The following is a 17,920-nucleotide window of genomic DNA, read 5'->3' on the forward strand; positions in this document are numbered from 1 at the left end:
ATTATATTTTTCACTTTAATCTTAATTAATAAATTATTTTTTATCCTTTTAAGCTTTCAATGTTTACCTTCTCAGCCCAAATTTGTCAAAAAGTTAATAAGAAAGTATTGCTTGTTATATAGAATAAACAAAATTAGACTTTTATTACATTTTTATTTTTATAAATTTGTACAGTTTTTCTAGCTCAATTTTAAAAAAAATTGAGAACGAAGCGCGATCTATTAATATATGAGAACTAAATATGCAATTATTGTGGTCATGTTCCTCCTCGTGGTCTAATGAAAGGTGGACTTGGGATCTGGATTTTTGTAACATAAAGCAAGCGAAAAATCTTTCAAAAGCTTGGACCAGAATTAATGCTGATAAACTAGAAACAAACAATTTGCCATTTCTCAATAACTCAGTCTCTTGCCATAATATTGCTAGCAATATTTAACAACCGACCTTGCTTTTTTAGGTTGTGTTTTTCATCCTTGTATATCAAGTTTAACATCTCTGAGACTAGCAGCAAACTACAGATATTGGCATATCTTGTTGATAGCACCATGGACAGTTCCAAGTCAGTGATGGAGGATGACTTTGAATCGACAACCTTGTATTCAGCTCCATCATTTGCAATATACAACAACCCTGACGGAGATGATGGCATCACCCCAGAAGATATTTTGAAGAAAACTGTTTTGTTTGGACAGAGTTTGGAAGTCACGGGCAGTGGTGAGTTCAGTTTTGAGAACAAGAAGATGGATTTGATTGAGGAAGCTGAGAATGAGAATGATTGGTCCAATGGGATTCAGAATTTGAGTATTGAAGAGGAAGATGTTGAACCAGCTAGTCCTCCCATGTATTTGGCAACGGGGCTTGGGGTTGATGCTGACATAGGATTTGATAAACTTATGGATGATGATATATTTAATCCCAACTTGCAAGAAAGTGAGGATCTTGAAGGGTATTACAAGAGGATGATTGATGAGTATCCCTGCCACCCTTTGCTTCTTAAAAAGTATGCGCAGTTTTTACAAGTGAGTTGTCAATCATGAATGAAACTGATTGCAAATCTTGCAGATTTTGGATTAGTTTGTGCATTCTTCAATTCAAAAATACATCAGTTTTGAAATTTTGGTTCTGACATGAATAGATGCAGGTCTTGTTAGTTTTAGATTGATATGGGCATAGACATTGAACCTTTCATGTTTGTAGTAAATCCCATGAGGCATGTCTATTTGGACAACTCGTTTTCTGAAAATCATATATAAGTGTTAATTAGGTTTGTAGGAGACATGCTTGGATGACAAACTAAGGCATATTGTTTAATCATCATCTTTTAGTTTCTTTGAGACTAGCATGAAGTTTCTCATAGTTCTTCTCAGAAGCTTGACATCCAATTTTTTACATCTAATGATGATAGTCTAATGGAGACCTTCAAGGGGCAGAAGAATACTTTCTTCGAGCTACCATGGCAGATCCTAATGACAGTGAAACCTTGACACAGTATGCGAAGCTAGTGTGGGAGAATCATCGTGACAAGGATACAGCATTAGTCTATTTTGAACGTGCAGTTCAAGCTGCACCTCAAGACAGGTAGATTGCCAGAGCCGAAATATCCATCTCATTTAAAATTAAATACAACATGGTCATTGTGCTTTAAAGGCTAAAATTATCATCAGTTAGAGCTTAGTACTGGCAAAAAAGTTGCTCTTCAACCTTACTCCAGCCTGCAGAAATTGAAAACTTCTATTTAGACAAACCAATTCTTCAGTTTTCCTTGACTAAAAAAATAAGATAACGGTAAGCATGTAATATATCCTTTTCAGCCATGTTCTTGCAGCATATGCTAGTTTTCTCTGGAAAGTCGAAGATTTTGAGGATGAAGATGGAAAACATGAAATTCAGGTGCTTTTGCCTTTTCTGATCTTTTCATTCCTTAGGGGTCATTTCTTCTTCTGAATGACACATTGATTATTTAATACTCACGGTTTTTATCTAAGCGCAGAGTGACATGGAAAATCAAAAGACCGAACTTTTGAACTCCTCCAAAGAAACAAGCGATCCAATCAGCCAAGTTTCAGTTCTTTCAAGTAGACAGGAGACTGATGCAGCACAAATTACAGCAGCTAATTGTGGTGAAGAAAGTAATTTTGAAGATTATTTTCAGAAGATGATTGATGAAAATCCAAACAATCCTTTGTTTCTGAAAAAGTATGCTCAGTTTCTGTTGCAGGTGAGGTTTTTCATTTTATTTTAATTTTCAGAGTCAAACAAATCTTTTAGGAAATACGTTGGGCATATGATTAAACACCAATACATGATTCTTTGTCTAATTTTCTTTTTTGAATGAAGAAAGTCTTCTTACCATTATTCTCTATTCTCTTTCGTTATAAAACATTTTATTTTGGGTTTGCTGGGACGAAATCAGTACACAGAATATTCATTTATGGCTTTAAACAACAACCAGCCTCTTACAAATTGAGGCACAAACTATGACTAGTTACATGAACCTCTCTCTCCAATTATAATGAAGTCTTTAACAAGCAAGGGGCTTTGCACTATAGCCCCTTCATATAATCCATAACTACCATAATAGAATTAAGCATGTCTGATCACTATTCATCATTACAGCTCAAGGGTATATATTAGAAATTACATGAGTGTAAACTTTATATCACTTACTTTATGATTAGAGAATTCTGAGCCTTGTAAAGTTGCGTTCATGCACCTCCACTTTAAATGTACAGTCCAAGAGAGATCATCAAGCAGCAGAGGATTACTACTCACGTGCAATAGTAGCTGATCCCAGTGACGGTGAAATGATATCAGAATATGCCAAACTAGTATGGGAACTTCATCATGATGAGGAAAAAGCTTCATTTTTATTTGAGCAAGCAGTTCAGGCTACTCCTGGGAATAGGTACAGTTTTGAGACACACTTATATAAAACGTTATGCTTCTGAACATGTTTATAATTCTGAAAAATAGGAGAGAAAAATTCATGGTGGCCAGGCTCTTCTTGATCCTTCGTTGAAAGAATTATTGAATCATCTATAACTAGTGCTCAATGCACTATATAAGTGCCCTTAATTCTGAACAAAAGAAAAATAAGTATTTGCATAAATAATTAAGATGCAACTGTTACAACTTTTCTTCTTTCAGCAATGTTCTGGCAGCATATACGTCCTTTCTCTGGGAAACAGATGATGGGGAAAGCTGAAATTTAGAGGCAGAGCCATTTTCAAGTGATATTCTGCAGAAAGATGTGCCAAATAAATGCTTGTGGTTGCTGGTGAATAAAGAAACTGCACACAATCAACACATCTAAGCAGAAAGTTTAACTCATCCACAATAAAGAAAATCACATTTATTTACTAACTGCATTTCTTTGGCCTTTATTTTTCTAGAATGGCATTTACTAACTGCATTTCTTTGGCCTTTATTTTTCTAGAATGGCATGTATCTAATGGTTCAGCAGGAGAATAATAACTTACGAAATGATTTATGATTAAGTTAAAAAAGCTAGTTAAGAAAATTTATTTCCCTAATTAGTATGGCATTCGTTGAGATGTACCCGCTAATTGATGGACCTTGTTTTAATCTATTCTGATACTACTATGACTATCCTTGTTACGCCAAAGAGCTAGTTAGGGATAAAAAAAGTTCATGCAGAGTCACATGAAAGATTCCATGGAAAACCTACACTTGTTTTTTGTGAAGATGAAGTGATGCTAATAATAATAATAATAATAATAATAATAATAATAATAATAATAATGACTGAGACAACGTAATAATATCATTTTTTTTAGTGTTCCAATGACTTGTAATGAAAATTCTAGTTTGAAATGCCCAAGCGCACGCAAAATGATCTCATTTGTTTTTAAGAATATATTAACAAATTATACACAGTTCACTGGATTTTTAAGAAGTTTCTACAGGAAAATTTTAATGAAAACGCTCATAAATTACACATATTAACAAATGTTACAAAATAACAGACCATACACAATTTGATTTAGAAACAATTAAATTATCTTAACCATTTATTGTTTCGTATATTTCCTCCAAGAAAGTATGTAACAGTTCGTACAACTCTAAATGACCCTGAAACAAAACGGCTCTTACATTAAAAATAAATAAATAAATAAATAAGAATCATATTCCAAGAACATAATTTAAGGCATAAAAATATCAATATTTGGTTCTTAACATCTATTGAAAGTGACTATTTGATGCTGAAATCTCAAAAATTGATTCTCTTGTTAAAAAATTATGGTTATTGTTGAACCTTGAAAATCTCAATATCCGCTCTCTTGGCGGGTAGTGGGCCTATAGAAAGCGTTTCCTCTGGTTTTGTTGTACTCCCTTTCACCTCCATCTTGCCCATTTCCCCTGCCATAGCTCCTTGGACCAAAACGCCCTATCTGTGCTTCTGATTGATAGCTACTTCTTCCTCTGCCCCTCCCTGTTGATGATCAAGTCAGAACAACCAAAAATCTGAAAAAGAAAAAATGTTTCTAGAAAATAATCATAAGCTACAAATTTTCAGATTCCAAAAAAACAACTTCTTTACTATTTGAGCTTATGTCCCAAAAGTCCAGTTTATTTAAAAAAAAAACAACTTATTTTCAGAAAAACAGCTAAAAATTTGAAGAAAAAAAGCTTCACAAACATGTAAGTTCTCTGAACTTTCATTTTAACCAAGAATTATATGTGTGTGTGTGTGTTGTCTTGAGTCAAGGATATTCATGAACAGAGAAATTTTGCAGAAGAAAAAACACAACAGAGATGAAAACTTAAGAAGACATACTTCCTCCTCGGGAAGGGATGTTACTGTTTGGTCTTCGTTCCTCAATGTATACTTGTCTTCCTGCTACTTCAACAGATCCTGCCTGTAAACATACAAAACAAACATGAGTCTACTTCTTATGAAATTGAAAAAATGTAACTGAACCTGGAAATATACCAAAGATCAGAAACAGTTTAATTTGTTAGATCAGCAATGCAGGTCGAAAACTTGTGTAATCATTGTGAGCAACTAGTATGTTTAACATTGTTTTTTGCTGAAAAGGGGGTGATATTAAAACATGATTTTAATTCCAAAGCAAGTGGATATCATAAATTTATCTAAAACGGAATCCAAACCTTGACTGCATTATGAACCCCATTCATATCTTCAAATTCAACAAATGCATAGCAGACTCCGACATCCTGGAGATAACTGGAAAAATTAGCTCTGTAATGGGATACAAATGAATTAATAAAGTAAAATAGTTATTTAAAACATAGTAGTCATTTCCTAATAGCAGTGCAAAGCCACATAACTGCTAATTTGAAGTTACACATTACATTAACTACAATACAAATACCTAATATTTAAGATGGAGACGTTTTTTATCAATGCAAAGACAACACCAGATTAGATTTTAGAGGAAATAAAAATTATATGGTAGAGCTTAGAAGAACAAGAGAGCACAGAACACTGAATACAAGACTTGTTCTATTACAGACTGAGAGTGGTGAAAGACCAGAGGATAAAACAGAGCAATGTTGTAAGACTGAAGGATTGGTCAGATAAATGCCCAAAGAAAGCTGTGATGTCAGAGATTTCGTGACAAAAAGATGGATGGGGATTCTCTCTGAGTGGGCATGGCACGCAAGCGAGGGAGGAATAGAGATTTTGATCGGATAAAACATCGATTGTACGAAATCCCAACATTTTCCTCATAAAAGAGCACAATATGACACCACTACAGTGCCGGAAGAGGAAGTTTCATTTGCAAACACAGTAAACGAAATTGCTATAATTGCACGTCAAAGCACACAAAATCACACTAATACACAAAAGCTGCTCCAAGGCTGCAATCCAATGTGCAAAGCTGCTATAGCAGCACCATCACATGTGATTGACTACAATGATTTGATGATGTAAAAACCTACCTTGCGACTTCTTATGACTACACCATTAGGTCGAATCCTGCCGAAATTCTTCAATTCCTCTTCAATTTCAGAAGCAGAGACGGTAGGGGACAAGTTTCTCACATAAACAGATTTGATTTCATCTGTAGGCATTTTCAATAAAATAAAATGTTACTAATAAATGAGTAGTTAAAAATAAAACCCACAGATAAGCAAGCAATGATTCTTTTAAGCAAATTAGATTATTGGTGAAAAGATGTAATGAACCGTCATAAACGGGCATCAACACCAGAGTAACTATCTAAAAAAAATAAAAATAAAAATTGAATGAATTAGTCTCAACAAGTACACACAGTAACCTTCATCATCAGCCGTGGGAATGTCCTCCGCTACATCAATTTCAGACCTTTCAAATGCTTTAGTGAATGTAGGTGTTTGCTGACTACTTGTTGGTGTAGAATGCTCCTTATCCAAAGAAGGCGCCTTCTTCAGAGATGGCTGAGAAGCTACAGATAGTGTGACTTGTCCTTTAGCAACCTGTAACTTCCAACAGTTTCATAACATAGTCAGTTCCGAAGTCATAACATAATCACAAAAAGAAAAACATCGTGCAGCAAGTAATCCATTCATTAGTTCACACATACGATGGAAGCATAAGTATGTTTTAGGGGCTCCTCAGGAGGTTCTTCGGCAGAAGAAGGTGCATGTTCTTGCACATCATTCACAGAAGGTTGAAAAAAACCATGTGACTCTTCAATGATAACATCTTCCTGAACATGTTCAGATTCATGGACTTGTGCAATTTGTTGCTGTGAAAATCCATAGGTATTGACTGCCCCGTTTTCTTTGACCTCATTTCTAGCAACGAAGTCCCTTGCCTGTATATCTCCACCCAACAGGTTGTTGGAAACTGTAAAAGTAAAACTCATAGATCTCAATTACTAGAAAATACTAGATTTTGAAAAAAAAAAAATTGAAATTTTAATGATTTATAAGAACATTTATCGATAATAAATGCAATTTGCAATTAATCTCCCCTTCCCATCTTACAATATAAAATAAAATCACCACCAACCACTTGTTATGGACAAATTCATATGGATATATGGTTCAGATTATAAAGCTAGAAACTCTTGGTTATGGCAATTAATCTTCACTTACCATTTTACACTAAAAAATATCACCACCAACTGCTTATTATGGCTAAACTCATACGGATATGTGGTTCAGATATATTAAGCTAGAAACTCATTGATAGAAATCTGTGGTTGCCATTTATACTAAGTCCCTATTTGTGTAAAAGAAAACAAAAAACAAATCAAACGTTCTTCTATAAGTTAAATCAAAATATGCAAGTCAATTTTCAGAGAAGTTAAATGAGAGATTTTCACTAAACAGCATAAGTTGATTTTAACTTATGAGAAAAGTTCATTTTAACTCTCATTTTCTTCTCTGAAAATATTTAGAACAAGTTTATCCAAATAGAACCTAGCAGCTAAATTAAAATTTGATAACAGCAACAATACAGTCGTGAATGTGACAATGGCCGGTGACAATGGATAACTGATGGGTGGTGATGATGTAGAGAATAGACAAAATATAACATTTGACTATGCATAAACAATAAATACAGACCTGCAATAATAAGCTACACAGTTATCAGTTGCAGTAGCACCAGATGCAATGCACGTGATGATAATAGCTTAGGAATCCAAATAAGGGAATAAAGTTCAATAACTTACATTTTCTGACTTAACACCTGAAGAACTACCAGATCCTCTGGGACAAGCAATATATAATGAAAATTTGACTACCAGTCTAAGTCGGGTTTTGAACAAAATCAGATAAAAAAAATCCACATAAAAGAACAGGGATTATCCATGACGACAGTAGAAAGTCATAGAGACCTAACTTCTGAGTACATAAAGCAGTAGAAACAATATTGCACTTTTCATTTATCTTCAAATGAAAATAACTAATAAGTGAAGCAATAATTATAAGATTCAATCAAAACTCAAGATCCCAAAGGCTGAAGTAGAACATACCTGGTTTATTAATTGTACTAGTAGCCTTTAATTTTGAGTCAAAATTGCTCTGAGCCAAAAATACAGGCTGGAGATTATGAACTGGCTCCTCGTCAACAAAGTGAAAAATATCATTGAGCACAAAGAAGCCCTTTTCTTGGGGTGCAAGGAAGAATAATTGCATAAATTTCCTCCTCACATTGTAGTCCTTAAGTTGCGCAGAACCAAAAACCGATATAAGAACGCCACCACTCCAAGATTCCAGACATTGTACTGTCTTGATTCCAATTCCAGTAAAACTGATTGACATAATAAGCGCGTGGATTTGCTGCCCAGAGAGAAATTTCTTTAATTCTGGAGGAAATAAGAGTTTCACTATAATAATTGGACAAAACCAGAACAGTTCCACTACTAAATAAACTGACTAATATACTAATTCAAAAACAGCGGTCAGAACCTCTTATCAAAAATTGACTAATATCACACAAGAGAAAACCAGAACAAAAAGCTAGAAAGGCTGAAAATGTCCTATAACATATTCCAAATAATCAAATTTCCAATAATGCAATTATATTTCAAACCACAATATAAATGCCAAAATATCCTTAAAATAGAAAACAAAAGAAAAAAAAAACGAACCAGCATTGCAGTGGCAGTGTCCCTGGCGTTGCCATCAATGCGTATCATAGTGCTGGCGCCAGAGTAGAACTGATACACCAACTCGGGCTTGGTCTCAAGAACATGGTAGTACTGCCCCACAAAGTAAGTACCCACCTGAACAAAAAAAAAATGGTTGCTTTTGAGGTTAATTATCATGGCGGAGAAAAAGGGTGTGTGGGAAAAAGAAATTACACGTGAACCTGAGTAGCGGAGAGGGGAAACGGAAAGGGTGTGGCCATTGTAGAAAACCCTAAAAAGGAGGCGTCTTGCCCCCTCCCCCAATCAAAACCTCACCTCACCTCAGATCCCACTTGAGATCTGCACCACAGAGGTGAGATTTCAGACCCAGAGAGAGAGAGGGAGAGAGAGAGAGAGAGAGAGATTTATTTTTGTTTAGTTAATGTTGTCTGTGTTGTGATATGTTGGAGTTTAGTTTTGTTTTGTCTGGGTCTGTGTTGTTGATGATATCATGTTGCTGGAAGATGGAAGAAGAAGCATGCTGCACCTTTTCCCCTTTTCTTGAGCCTTCCCCCACTTCACTGTCTCACTCTTTAGGCTTAATTGTATTTTTTTTTTCTCCATTAATTCCCAATATGAGATATTTTGGTGTTTCAGATTTTAGCGCCTTAAATTAGGCTTTTACCTTTTAAAATTAATGAAATTTGTTCCACCTATTAAAGTTTTATCCCATTTTGTGCATCTAGAATGACATAGATGGCATTTTCTAATACGACAATAACATTACATAACATCATCATTTGTTCAAAATATAAATTTGATTTATTTGATAGTGTTTTGTCTTGTCACAATAGCTTTATTAGATATGTTGTTTGTTACATATCATGTGATTCTTTTAGGCTGTGTTCGCATGCACCCATGGCGATTATAGGGCGACGAATTGAAGAAACCCTCGTGTTCGTATGAGACGATTGGCGAGGAAAAGCGCGGACGGATTTGCGGGATTTATCGAATTTTCATCACCCGCGGATGTGCGAAGATTTGCACTGATTTATATTGAAATGTCGAGTTTGCCCTGCACCTTTTATTAAATTCCTCATACGTAGATTCCATTCACCATGCACCAAATAACCGATTACATCAAAGGGTAACCGATTACAGGGTGAATGGTATATATTAAACAAATCGAAAACACTCCACCACTGTTTTCTTTACATTGTGCATACACGAGAATGCTTTGGTTGGCGTGGATGCGTGGGCAATGAACAGGAAAGATTCCTGAGCTGAGCTACGGAGAGCTGTTGCTACGGTGCTTCATACACGCATGCATTCAACAGGAAAGATTCCTGCAGCCACACAGTGAAAGTGCATAGTGCCATTGACCCGAGAATTGATATGTGGTTGGTTGTGGGTGGTTCATGTTATTTATTGAGGGGTACGAAGCTTACTACACTGCTTGATACTGCTCTTTAGTTGTGTGCGAAGAGATACTGGTACGCTGTGTTAGCTCAGGCGAGGAAGAGAAGAACGATTTGCAGAGACGAAGAAGAGACAGTGGTTAGGTTAGTAACATACCAAAATCCATTATGACATGCGTAGGGTTTAGGGTTTTGATGTGCAGGGCTGTAAGGATGAGGAAGAAGGACATTGTGCGTGGATGGGCGTGTCTGAGAAGATGATGAACAGTAGCCGTAACCGGTTACGGGGTTGGGCTTTGCGGTTACGGTGTACTGAAGGAATGTGTATATCTCTGTAATCGGTTACGTGAAGTGGTAACCGATTACAGAGCTTGGTCTGCACGCGTTTTTTGGAAGCATTTGATATGCGTTTTTTGGAAGCTATGGACGTTGAATGTTGAAGACCTGTCTAGAGAGGCGTCGTTGTGGATGGGTTATCAGTCCCAAAGCTATGGCGGGACTTGTGAGGTGGTCTTAGATCCGGGGTTCAGGGGCATTTGATAGAGGGTTAGGCAGTTTCCAGCCAGCAAATACGTAGATATTTAGGACTTCATCCCTGTGTGGATGCACTGGCAGATGATAAAGTAGTGTATGGAAGTGATTAATGGGCACCGGACCTGCTGCAATGCATGGAAGAGTGTTGAATGAACGTATTCGGCTGTTGCTCGACGAAGAAGATAGACGTAAGTGCATGGTGGGTGAAAGACTATGAAATCTAACGGTGTGTTTTTGATGCAGGTGTTGACTGTGGTTGGACGTTCTGGCATCGTGGTGGAGGCGTGAAGTTTGTGGATATTGGGTAAGCTAAATATATGAAATGTTAGTTGACTTCAGTTATGTGCAATAAAATTTGAAATGGGGCCCTTAACTAAACCGTTAACTAATATAGGAATTATATTTGTAGGTTTGAATTGGAAGGTAGTGAAATTGGTTGTCTGATTTCAGCTTGTGGCACTCCTTTCTCTGGAAATCTCTAGCTCAAACCATAGGTGAAACCATATTCAAGTGTGTAGCTCCTTTCTCTGGAAATCTCAAGCTCAAAGCATTTTGAAGTGTGCACCTCCTTTCTCTGGAAATCTGTAGCTCAAAACCATATTGAAGTGTGCACCTTTCTCTGGAAATCTGTACCTCAAACCATATTGAAGCGTGCATTGACGTGTTGGTGGTCTTCAAGAGGTTAGTGTTTTACATGATTTTGGTTGTAATATATATAAATGATTGAATCAGTGGTGCTTGTGCTTATGTCTACATTTACTTGAATGTATTAATGAAATATATAATGCACATTTATATTTGAATGTTATTTAGTATATGAATGTGTTTTGATTTTTGAAACCTGGATATCATTTGATATATGTATATGTATTTATTAAAAATATTGTATGATAAGTTGATGTTGTGTGATGGTATTTTTTGTTGTTTATTTATAATGATTAGTTGAATGTATTAATGTATATATCAAATATGTTTAATCATGTATTGTAATGCATGATTTTGATTGTAGTATGTGTAATTGTGTAAGTAAATATAGATGGAAGAACATATAGATTTATCATATCTGGACCGCGAAGATGTAGATGATGATGTGGTTGGTGTAGACTTCAAGATTATAGGAATGATACGTCAACACTTACAAATAACCACATCACTAGCGGCAATCACAATGTTATGCATTGTTGGACACGCATTGAGTATCTTGAATATGTACTCCACTGATTCCAGTAGTGTAAGCAATTACCTACCTGATAGAGACCGTCGTAGGGAGCAGTTAATGTCATATCTTGTGCATACTCATCGGTGCCGCGACATTATTAGGATGGGTCCAGAGGCATTTATTAATCTTTGTGAGAGAGTAAGATCAACTGGGTTAGTCAAGGACGCAATTCGGTCGACCGTGGAGGAACAAGTTGCTGAATTTCTTCATATAATTGGTCATAATGTTAAGAATCGTAGTGTGGCATTTTTCTTTCATCGATCAGGTTCGACAGTTAGCAAACACTTTCACAATGTGTTGGACGCTATCATAAGTTTAGAATCAGAATTTCTAATACAACCATCAGGAAATGAGGTTCATCCATATGTGTTGAACAACAGTCGTTTTTATCCGTACTTTAAGGTAGTGATTTCATTACATCTGTTAATGTTATTTGAATAAGGACGATAACAAATTCTGTGACATATGATGAGTTAATATTTTTATGTTTAGGATTGTTTGGGGGCCATAGACGGTACTCATGTTAGGGTAAGGGTTCCAAGTTTCGAAGCTCCGAGATTTCGAGGAAGAAAAGATTGGCCAACACAAAATGTCTTTGCGGCGTGTGATTTTGACATGAAATTCACCTACGTTCTGGCTGGATGGGAAGGCACTGCATCCGATTCAAGAATATTAAAAAATGCTCTTGATCGGGATGATCCGTTGGTTATCCCCCAAGGTCAGTGTGTAAACAATCGATGTCCATGAAATTATTTAGTGGTAACTAATTACCTTTGTATGTGGAAAATTGTAGGAAAATACTACCTAGGTGATGCAGGTTTCATGTTGAAAAGCACAATTTTGACTCCATATAGAGGCGTCAGATATCACTTAAAAGAATATACACGCAGAGGACCACAAAATGCACGGGAGTTGTTCAATCATCGACACTCGTCGTTGAGAAATGTAATCGAAAGAACTTTTGGGGTGTTGAAAAAAAGATTCCCTATCATTGGAAGTGGCACTGAACCACACTATGGATTAGAGACGATGACTAATATCATACTAGCTTGTTGTATATTACACAACTTCCTTCGGGGCGTAGATAACGATGACTCCTTACTCGATGAAGTTGATAACGAGTTGAATGAAAGGGAAGAACATGATGGGACTTCATCTCAAGTTAGAGAAGAGGACCATAGGATTGGAAGTAGTATTAGAGATTGTATAGCTGATCAAATGTGGCATGAATACCAAGCATCGTAGTTATTGTATTTGATTGTATTGTATTTTAATTTATTTTTATCTGTATGACAAGAACATATTATTAAGGATGTTTTATGTTAACATACAAAATATTTCTTCACTCTTTAGGTATAAAATGAATAGGGGTAAGGCACCCGCCATGCCGTCCTCTGGTCCTACTAGAGAGTTTATGAAATGGACAGAGGACATGGACGCACGTCTACTACAATGCATGATCGAGGAATCAAGAATGGGTAATAGGATTGATGGAAGCTGGACAACCCAAGCATATACTAACATAGTTGATCATCTTCACAGCGCTGGGTATGTCGCAGTTACAAAAAATAATGTGAAAAATCGTCAGAAAGTGTTAAAGGATAAATGGCGTGAGGTGCATGACTTGTTCTCTGGATTGAGTGGATTTGCTTGGAATCCAGTAACTATGACATTTCATGCTGAGGACGAAGTCTGGCTTGACCTGATTCAGGTATTTTTAAAAATGTTCATTTTTTATGTGGATCCTTAATATACTTAATATGAAGCAGTGTGTTTATTGTCTTTGTTGTTGCAGTCGCGACCAGCTGCGGCAAAGTGGAGAGTAAACAGTATAAAACACTACGATTTAATGGTGGAGTTATGGGCAGCTGATCGAGCTACTGGGAGTGGTGTTCGTACTGCTCGTCAAGCTCGAAGACAACGTGTTGGTCCTCATGTAACTGTTGATTTGAATGAAAATGTTGAGTACATGCCACAACAGTCTCAGTGGACAGGATACAGAGACCCAACTCCACCATCGCCTCCTCAATCTGTTGATGAATATAGTCCGGCCCAGACTCAATCTGTGCCTTCCGTCCCATCTGGTGGGACTTCTTCCTCACGAGGCTCGAAAAGGAAGGCACCTATGGTGGATTCTATTGATACCCAATTTGATAAGTTGACCACTAGTCTGGATGGGTTTGCAAATGTACTAAGCTCATCAAATGTACATTTTGGGGTCATTTCTGATGCCGCAGTGCGTCAAGTATCAGTGATGGAGGACAGAAATGAAATACTACGTTCCCAAACCGAGATTCTTCGTCGCACCCCCAATTACACATATACTGAGGCAGACATTTATGAAATGTTGACTGCTATGAACATCAGTGACGATAATTTGCTAGAGCAGTGCTATGATTTCTTATGTCGAAACCCGACATGCACCAAGAGGTTGATGGGATTGCCACCACATAAGCGGTGGAACAAATTATGTAAAATGATATCGGACGGTGACTGTTAAGAATTTCCATATATGACTTACTACTATTAGTATAAGGACGCAATTCTGTATTAGTGATTTAATTATGACTTATTATATTTCTATGGTGGATGTAATATTTTACTTCTATTATGTTAACGATGTAATGATTTGGTTGAATATGTATCATTTCTTGATTTTATCGTTATATATAACTAACGTGTTATGATATCCTTTGTTGTTGTTTTAATAAATAGCTTGTTGTTGAAAAAATTCTCAGATGGCATCATCATCAACAAGAAGGTCAAAAAGAACCCGTAAGGGAAAAGAAACTGTCAATGAGGCAGAAGATGCACCCCATGTTAGACCATCTGTAGAGGAACAATTAGATCAGCGGCGTTTTTTCACTCACAGTCATCAAATGGAGAACTATGCAGCTGATTTCTATACAAGAAGTGTAATTCCTCCAAAGATAATGAATTTTGATTCATTCACCGGTTCAGAGTTATTTTTCCAACAACAGCTTCTTTTTCAAGGGTTGAGCCAATTTCTGACATTAGAGGGACCCTACTATCCGGATTTAGTCAAAGTATTTTATTCAAATCTGAAGATATCTGCAAATGGATATTTGCTCACTGAGGTCAACAGGAGAAAAATTAGATTCAAACCTACTGATTGGTTGAATGTAGCTAACTTGAAGTACGACGGTCAGAAATTATGTTACTCAACTATCCCAGACGATTTTCCATATGACCGCGACATGGCATTAGCTACTATGGTTATACCAGATTTGGAGGGTGGTCAAGGTGTTTTAACCGTTGGTTGTTTGAATATCAATGATCGACTTCTCCATTATATTATTGTGCATATGTTGACTCCACGACCAGGGAATTATGCCAGGTTATTGCACGAAGATATTTTTATGATATGGGTGCTGAAAAATAATATACATATCAATTGGCCTCATCACATCATGCAACATATGCTTAAATGCAAGGTCAGTGACACAGCCCTCCCATACGGTGTCCTTATCACACACATCATGCAATATTGTGGAGTTGACGTCTCAGCCGATCCCAGCACTCAAATAGGGTCCCGACATCACTTTTCTATCAATTCTTTGAAGAGGATGAAAATTGTTTATGTCAACGGTGCTTGGCAACACGATCTGGATGATGATGAAGAAGAAGACCAACCACACCCTCATCAAAACCCTGTGCAGCCTCCTCCACCTCTATCAAATGCTAACATGATAAATCAAATGTGGGAAGGAGTACAAGACTTGAGACATAGGATGCAGGGTATGGAACAAATGCAGGTGCGGGTACAACGTATTGAAGATAACTTGGCAAACCTTTCCCTAGACATGAACCGCCAATTTGCTAACTTAAATCAAAATGTGAACTCCATTCTTCACCATTTAGATGATTAAGTTCATTTTATTTCCGATAATATATTCCATGACTGTAATGGTTGTTATTTTGGTTTGTATGTGACTTTCAAATTTAGGGAAATTATGTTACAATTTCCCTAAAGTGATTTAAAATATATTTATTTTACTACATTATAATTTTTAAACAATATTTGTAACAATTATTAATAATTTTGTTTCTCTTTATAAACTTTTTTACAATTAAATATAACATTACAAAATAACATTTTATAATACTTTTATAAGAAGGGCAATTTGGTAATCTATATTTTCTACCAATTAAACTCATTTTTAAAATCAATCACATCAATCAAATCCTACACTAATTCTCACAAACTTTCCTTCCAAATCCACTCACAATTAACCTCAAATCCACTCAAAAAAACAACAAAAAAATTACTCTCAAATCCACTCAAATCCACTCAAATCATCTCTCCCAAATCATCTCTCTCAAATCAATTAAAAAGAACACAGCCTTAAACTGCATGCTATGATTTGACTTCATTGTCATTTGTAATCCATCTTCTCATGATCTTAGGGTGTGTTTTTTTAAGGTATTTGAGGGAGATGATTTAGGGGAGATGATTTGAGTGGATTTGAGGGTAATTTTTTTTGTTGTTTTTTTGAGTGGATTTGAGGTTAATTAAGAGTGGATTTGGAAGGAAAGTTTGTGAGAATTAGTGTAGGATTTGATTGATGTGATAGATTTTAAAAATTAATTTAATTGGTAGAAAATATAGATTACCAAATTGCCCTTACTTATAAAAGTATTATAAAATGTTATTTTGTAATGTTATATTTAATTGTAAAAATGTTTATAAAGAGAAAAAAAATTATAAATAATGTTATATTAAATTTAAATAGACATAAATTTTATTTTATAAATTAATTTTATAATGTTATATTAAATTTAAAACTTATTACTTAAAATAGTATCAGTGTTATAAGTTAAAATCATTTCTAATAAAAAATTATTTGATTGTTGATACATATTTTTAAGAAAATTATATTTATATTATCATTACAAATAAATAAAGTATTCTGTAAACCAAATAACAGTATAAAAGAAAGTGTGAAACATGTTTTAAAAAAGAAAATCACGTGTAAAAAAGAAAAACAGAATGTGATGGCGAATGAATTAATGGAGGAATTTACCGGTGTTGGTAATGGAATAAAAAGAAAGTATGAGTGTTAAGAATTTTGTTTCAGACCGAAAAATCGGTTACCACCAGGGAAGCTCTGTAATCGGTTACCACTTCACGTAACCGATTACAGAAATGCATGCATTTCTTCATTTCTCTGTAACCGCAACACCCAGCCTGTAACCGGTTACGCGGATTTGGTACACTGTTCACCATCTTCTCCAACACGCCTTTGGACTTTCTTCATCTTCAACAACCACCTCCTGCATTCCACCAACACGCAGATTGTGTTTCTTCCTCCTCTTATACAACCTGCAAATCAAAACAAACTTAAACCCTATGATAAACCAGCATGCTATGTTACTGACCTATGCTCTTGCTGTTCTTCCTCTCAGGAAAACCTTCTTCTCTTGTCTGAGCTTACACTGGACCACTATCTCTTTGCACACAGCTTACAACACTGCCAACCAATTTATTAAGCTTGTTACCACTCAATAAATAACATGGGCTACCAACAACCAATTTGTTTGATACATGTAATCGGTTACCCTTAACCATAATCGATTATGTGGTGCACTGCTTTTCATTTCCATAGGATTCAGATTGGAATTTAATATAAAGTTAAGGGCACACTGGACATTTGAGTCAAAATCAGCGCAAATCTTCTCATTTTTGCGAGTGATGAAAAAGGGATATATCATGCAAATCCGTCTGCGCAAATCCTCACTAATCATCTCAAACGAACACCACGGGATGCTTAATTCATCGCTCTGTAATTCGCATGAACAGTAAATTCCGTTCATGCGAACACAACCTTAATAACTGGACAGTGTTTATTTTAAAAGGTAAAATAACTTAATTAAAATAATAAAAACGACATACGTAAAATTCACTTCGGTATCATCCTCACACTATAACAATTAAGAACACAGATAAACCTAATAATAATAAAGATAAATGATTGGATTTTTTTTCTTTTGACATATTTTTAATTTAATTCAAATATAGTACACAAAATTGTATTATCATTTAATAACATATTATAAAGTTATTGTTTTTTGTAGGCATATGTTTTTATTAGTTAACCATGTAAATAACTTTAAGCAATGAAAATCAAAGTTTAATTTATACAGCATAAGCAAGATATTGTTTAAATAGATATCTAATA

The 17,920-nt window shown here is 35.5% G+C and overlaps 4 protein-coding genes across 8 annotated transcripts; 3 read left to right on the forward strand and 1 right to left on the reverse strand.

Moving 5' to 3' along the window:
• Positions 1 to 290: 290 nt before the first annotated feature.
• On the forward strand, positions 291 to 3,528 carry LOC108343331 (uncharacterized). Its single transcript, XM_017581547.2, has 6 exons — positions 291 to 1,019; positions 1,406 to 1,578; positions 1,812 to 1,890; positions 1,991 to 2,218; positions 2,733 to 2,905; positions 3,148 to 3,528. The coding sequence occupies exons 1-6, from the start codon at positions 546 to 548 to the stop codon at positions 3,203 to 3,205; spliced, it is 1,185 nt and encodes a 394-aa protein (XP_017437036.1). The 5' UTR covers positions 291 to 545; the 3' UTR covers positions 3,206 to 3,528.
• On the reverse strand, positions 2,403 to 9,142 carry LOC108343330 (nuclear transport factor 2). Of its 5 annotated transcripts, XR_001833490.2 has the most exons (11): positions 8,792 to 9,141; positions 8,571 to 8,705; positions 7,953 to 8,259; positions 6,552 to 6,817; positions 6,267 to 6,450; positions 5,929 to 6,050; positions 5,134 to 5,199; positions 4,799 to 4,880; positions 4,277 to 4,453; positions 4,029 to 4,092; positions 2,971 to 3,238 (listed from the first exon to the last, which is right to left on the reverse strand). XR_001833490.2 is itself a non-coding variant. In XM_017581544.2 (10 exons), the coding sequence occupies exons 1-9, from the start codon at positions 8,828 to 8,830 to the stop codon at positions 4,287 to 4,289; spliced, it is 1,362 nt and encodes a 453-aa protein (XP_017437033.1). In that variant the 5' UTR covers positions 8,831 to 9,142; the 3' UTR covers positions 2,403 to 3,238; positions 4,277 to 4,286. The 5 variants fall into 5 exon arrangements, 4 of the variants coding, with proteins under 4 accessions (XP_017437033.1, XP_017437032.1, XP_017437031.1 ...); XM_017581544.2 differs by lacking the exon at positions 4,029 to 4,092 and having other exon boundaries at positions 2,403 to 3,238; positions 6,267 to 6,444; positions 8,792 to 9,142; XM_017581543.2 differs by lacking the exon at positions 4,029 to 4,092 and having other exon boundaries at positions 2,403 to 3,201.
• Positions 9,143 to 11,537: 2,395 nt separating this feature from the next.
• LOC108341458 (uncharacterized) lies at positions 11,538 to 12,965 on the forward strand. The gene is made up of 3 exons (XM_017579137.1): positions 11,538 to 12,122; positions 12,213 to 12,438; positions 12,514 to 12,965. The coding sequence occupies exons 1-3, from the start codon at positions 11,538 to 11,540 to the stop codon at positions 12,963 to 12,965; spliced, it is 1,263 nt and encodes a 420-aa protein (XP_017434626.1).
• A 139-nt stretch (positions 12,966 to 13,104) lies between these two features.
• LOC108341459 (uncharacterized) lies at positions 13,105 to 14,220 on the forward strand. The gene is made up of 2 exons (XM_017579138.2): positions 13,105 to 13,431; positions 13,516 to 14,220. The coding sequence occupies exons 1-2, from the start codon at positions 13,105 to 13,107 to the stop codon at positions 14,218 to 14,220; spliced, it is 1,032 nt and encodes a 343-aa protein (XP_017434627.2).
• The last annotated feature ends 3,700 nt before the right edge of the window (positions 14,221 to 17,920 follow it).

Source organism: Vigna angularis, chromosome 3 (genome assembly GCF_016808095.1).
Source record: "Vigna angularis cultivar LongXiaoDou No.4 chromosome 3, ASM1680809v1, whole genome shotgun sequence".
NCBI classification, from domain to species: domain Eukaryota; kingdom Viridiplantae; phylum Streptophyta; class Magnoliopsida; order Fabales; family Fabaceae; genus Vigna; species Vigna angularis.

Coding starts and splice junctions, on each gene's coding strand:
- LOC108343331 (XM_017581547.2), top strand. CDS start 546: ATGGACAGTTCCAAGTCAGTGATGGAGGATGACTTTGAATCGACAACC. Junction 1,020..1,405: donor AGTATGCGCAGTTTTTACAA/GTGAGTTGTCAA, acceptor TAATGATGATAG/TCTAATGGAGACCTTCAAGG. Junction 1,579..1,811: donor CAAGCTGCACCTCAAGACAG/GTAGATTGCCAG, acceptor TATCCTTTTCAG/CCATGTTCTTGCAGCATATG.
- LOC108343330 (XM_017581543.2), bottom strand. CDS start 8,830: ATGGCCACACCCTTTCCGTTTCCCCTCTCCGCTACTCAG. Junction 6,451..6,551: donor AACATACTTATGCTTCCATC/GTATGTGTGAAC, acceptor AACTGTTGGAAG/TTACAGGTTGCTAAAGGACA. Junction 6,051..6,266: donor TCCCACGGCTGATGATGAAG/GTTACTGTGTGT, acceptor AAATGCCTACAG/ATGAAATCAAATCTGTTTAT.
- LOC108341458 (XM_017579137.1), top strand. CDS start 11,538: ATGGAAGAACATATAGATTTATCATATCTGGACCGCGAAGATGTAGAT. Junction 12,123..12,212: donor GTTTTTATCCGTACTTTAAG/GTAGTGATTTCA, acceptor TTTTATGTTTAG/GATTGTTTGGGGGCCATAGA. Junction 12,439..12,513: donor TCCGTTGGTTATCCCCCAAG/GTCAGTGTGTAA, acceptor GGAAAATTGTAG/GAAAATACTACCTAGGTGAT.
- LOC108341459 (XM_017579138.2), top strand. CDS start 13,105: ATGCCGTCCTCTGGTCCTACTAGAGAGTTTATGAAATGGACAGAGGAC. Junction 13,432..13,515: donor TCTGGCTTGACCTGATTCAG/GTATTTTTAAAA, acceptor TTGTTGTTGCAG/TCGCGACCAGCTGCGGCAAA.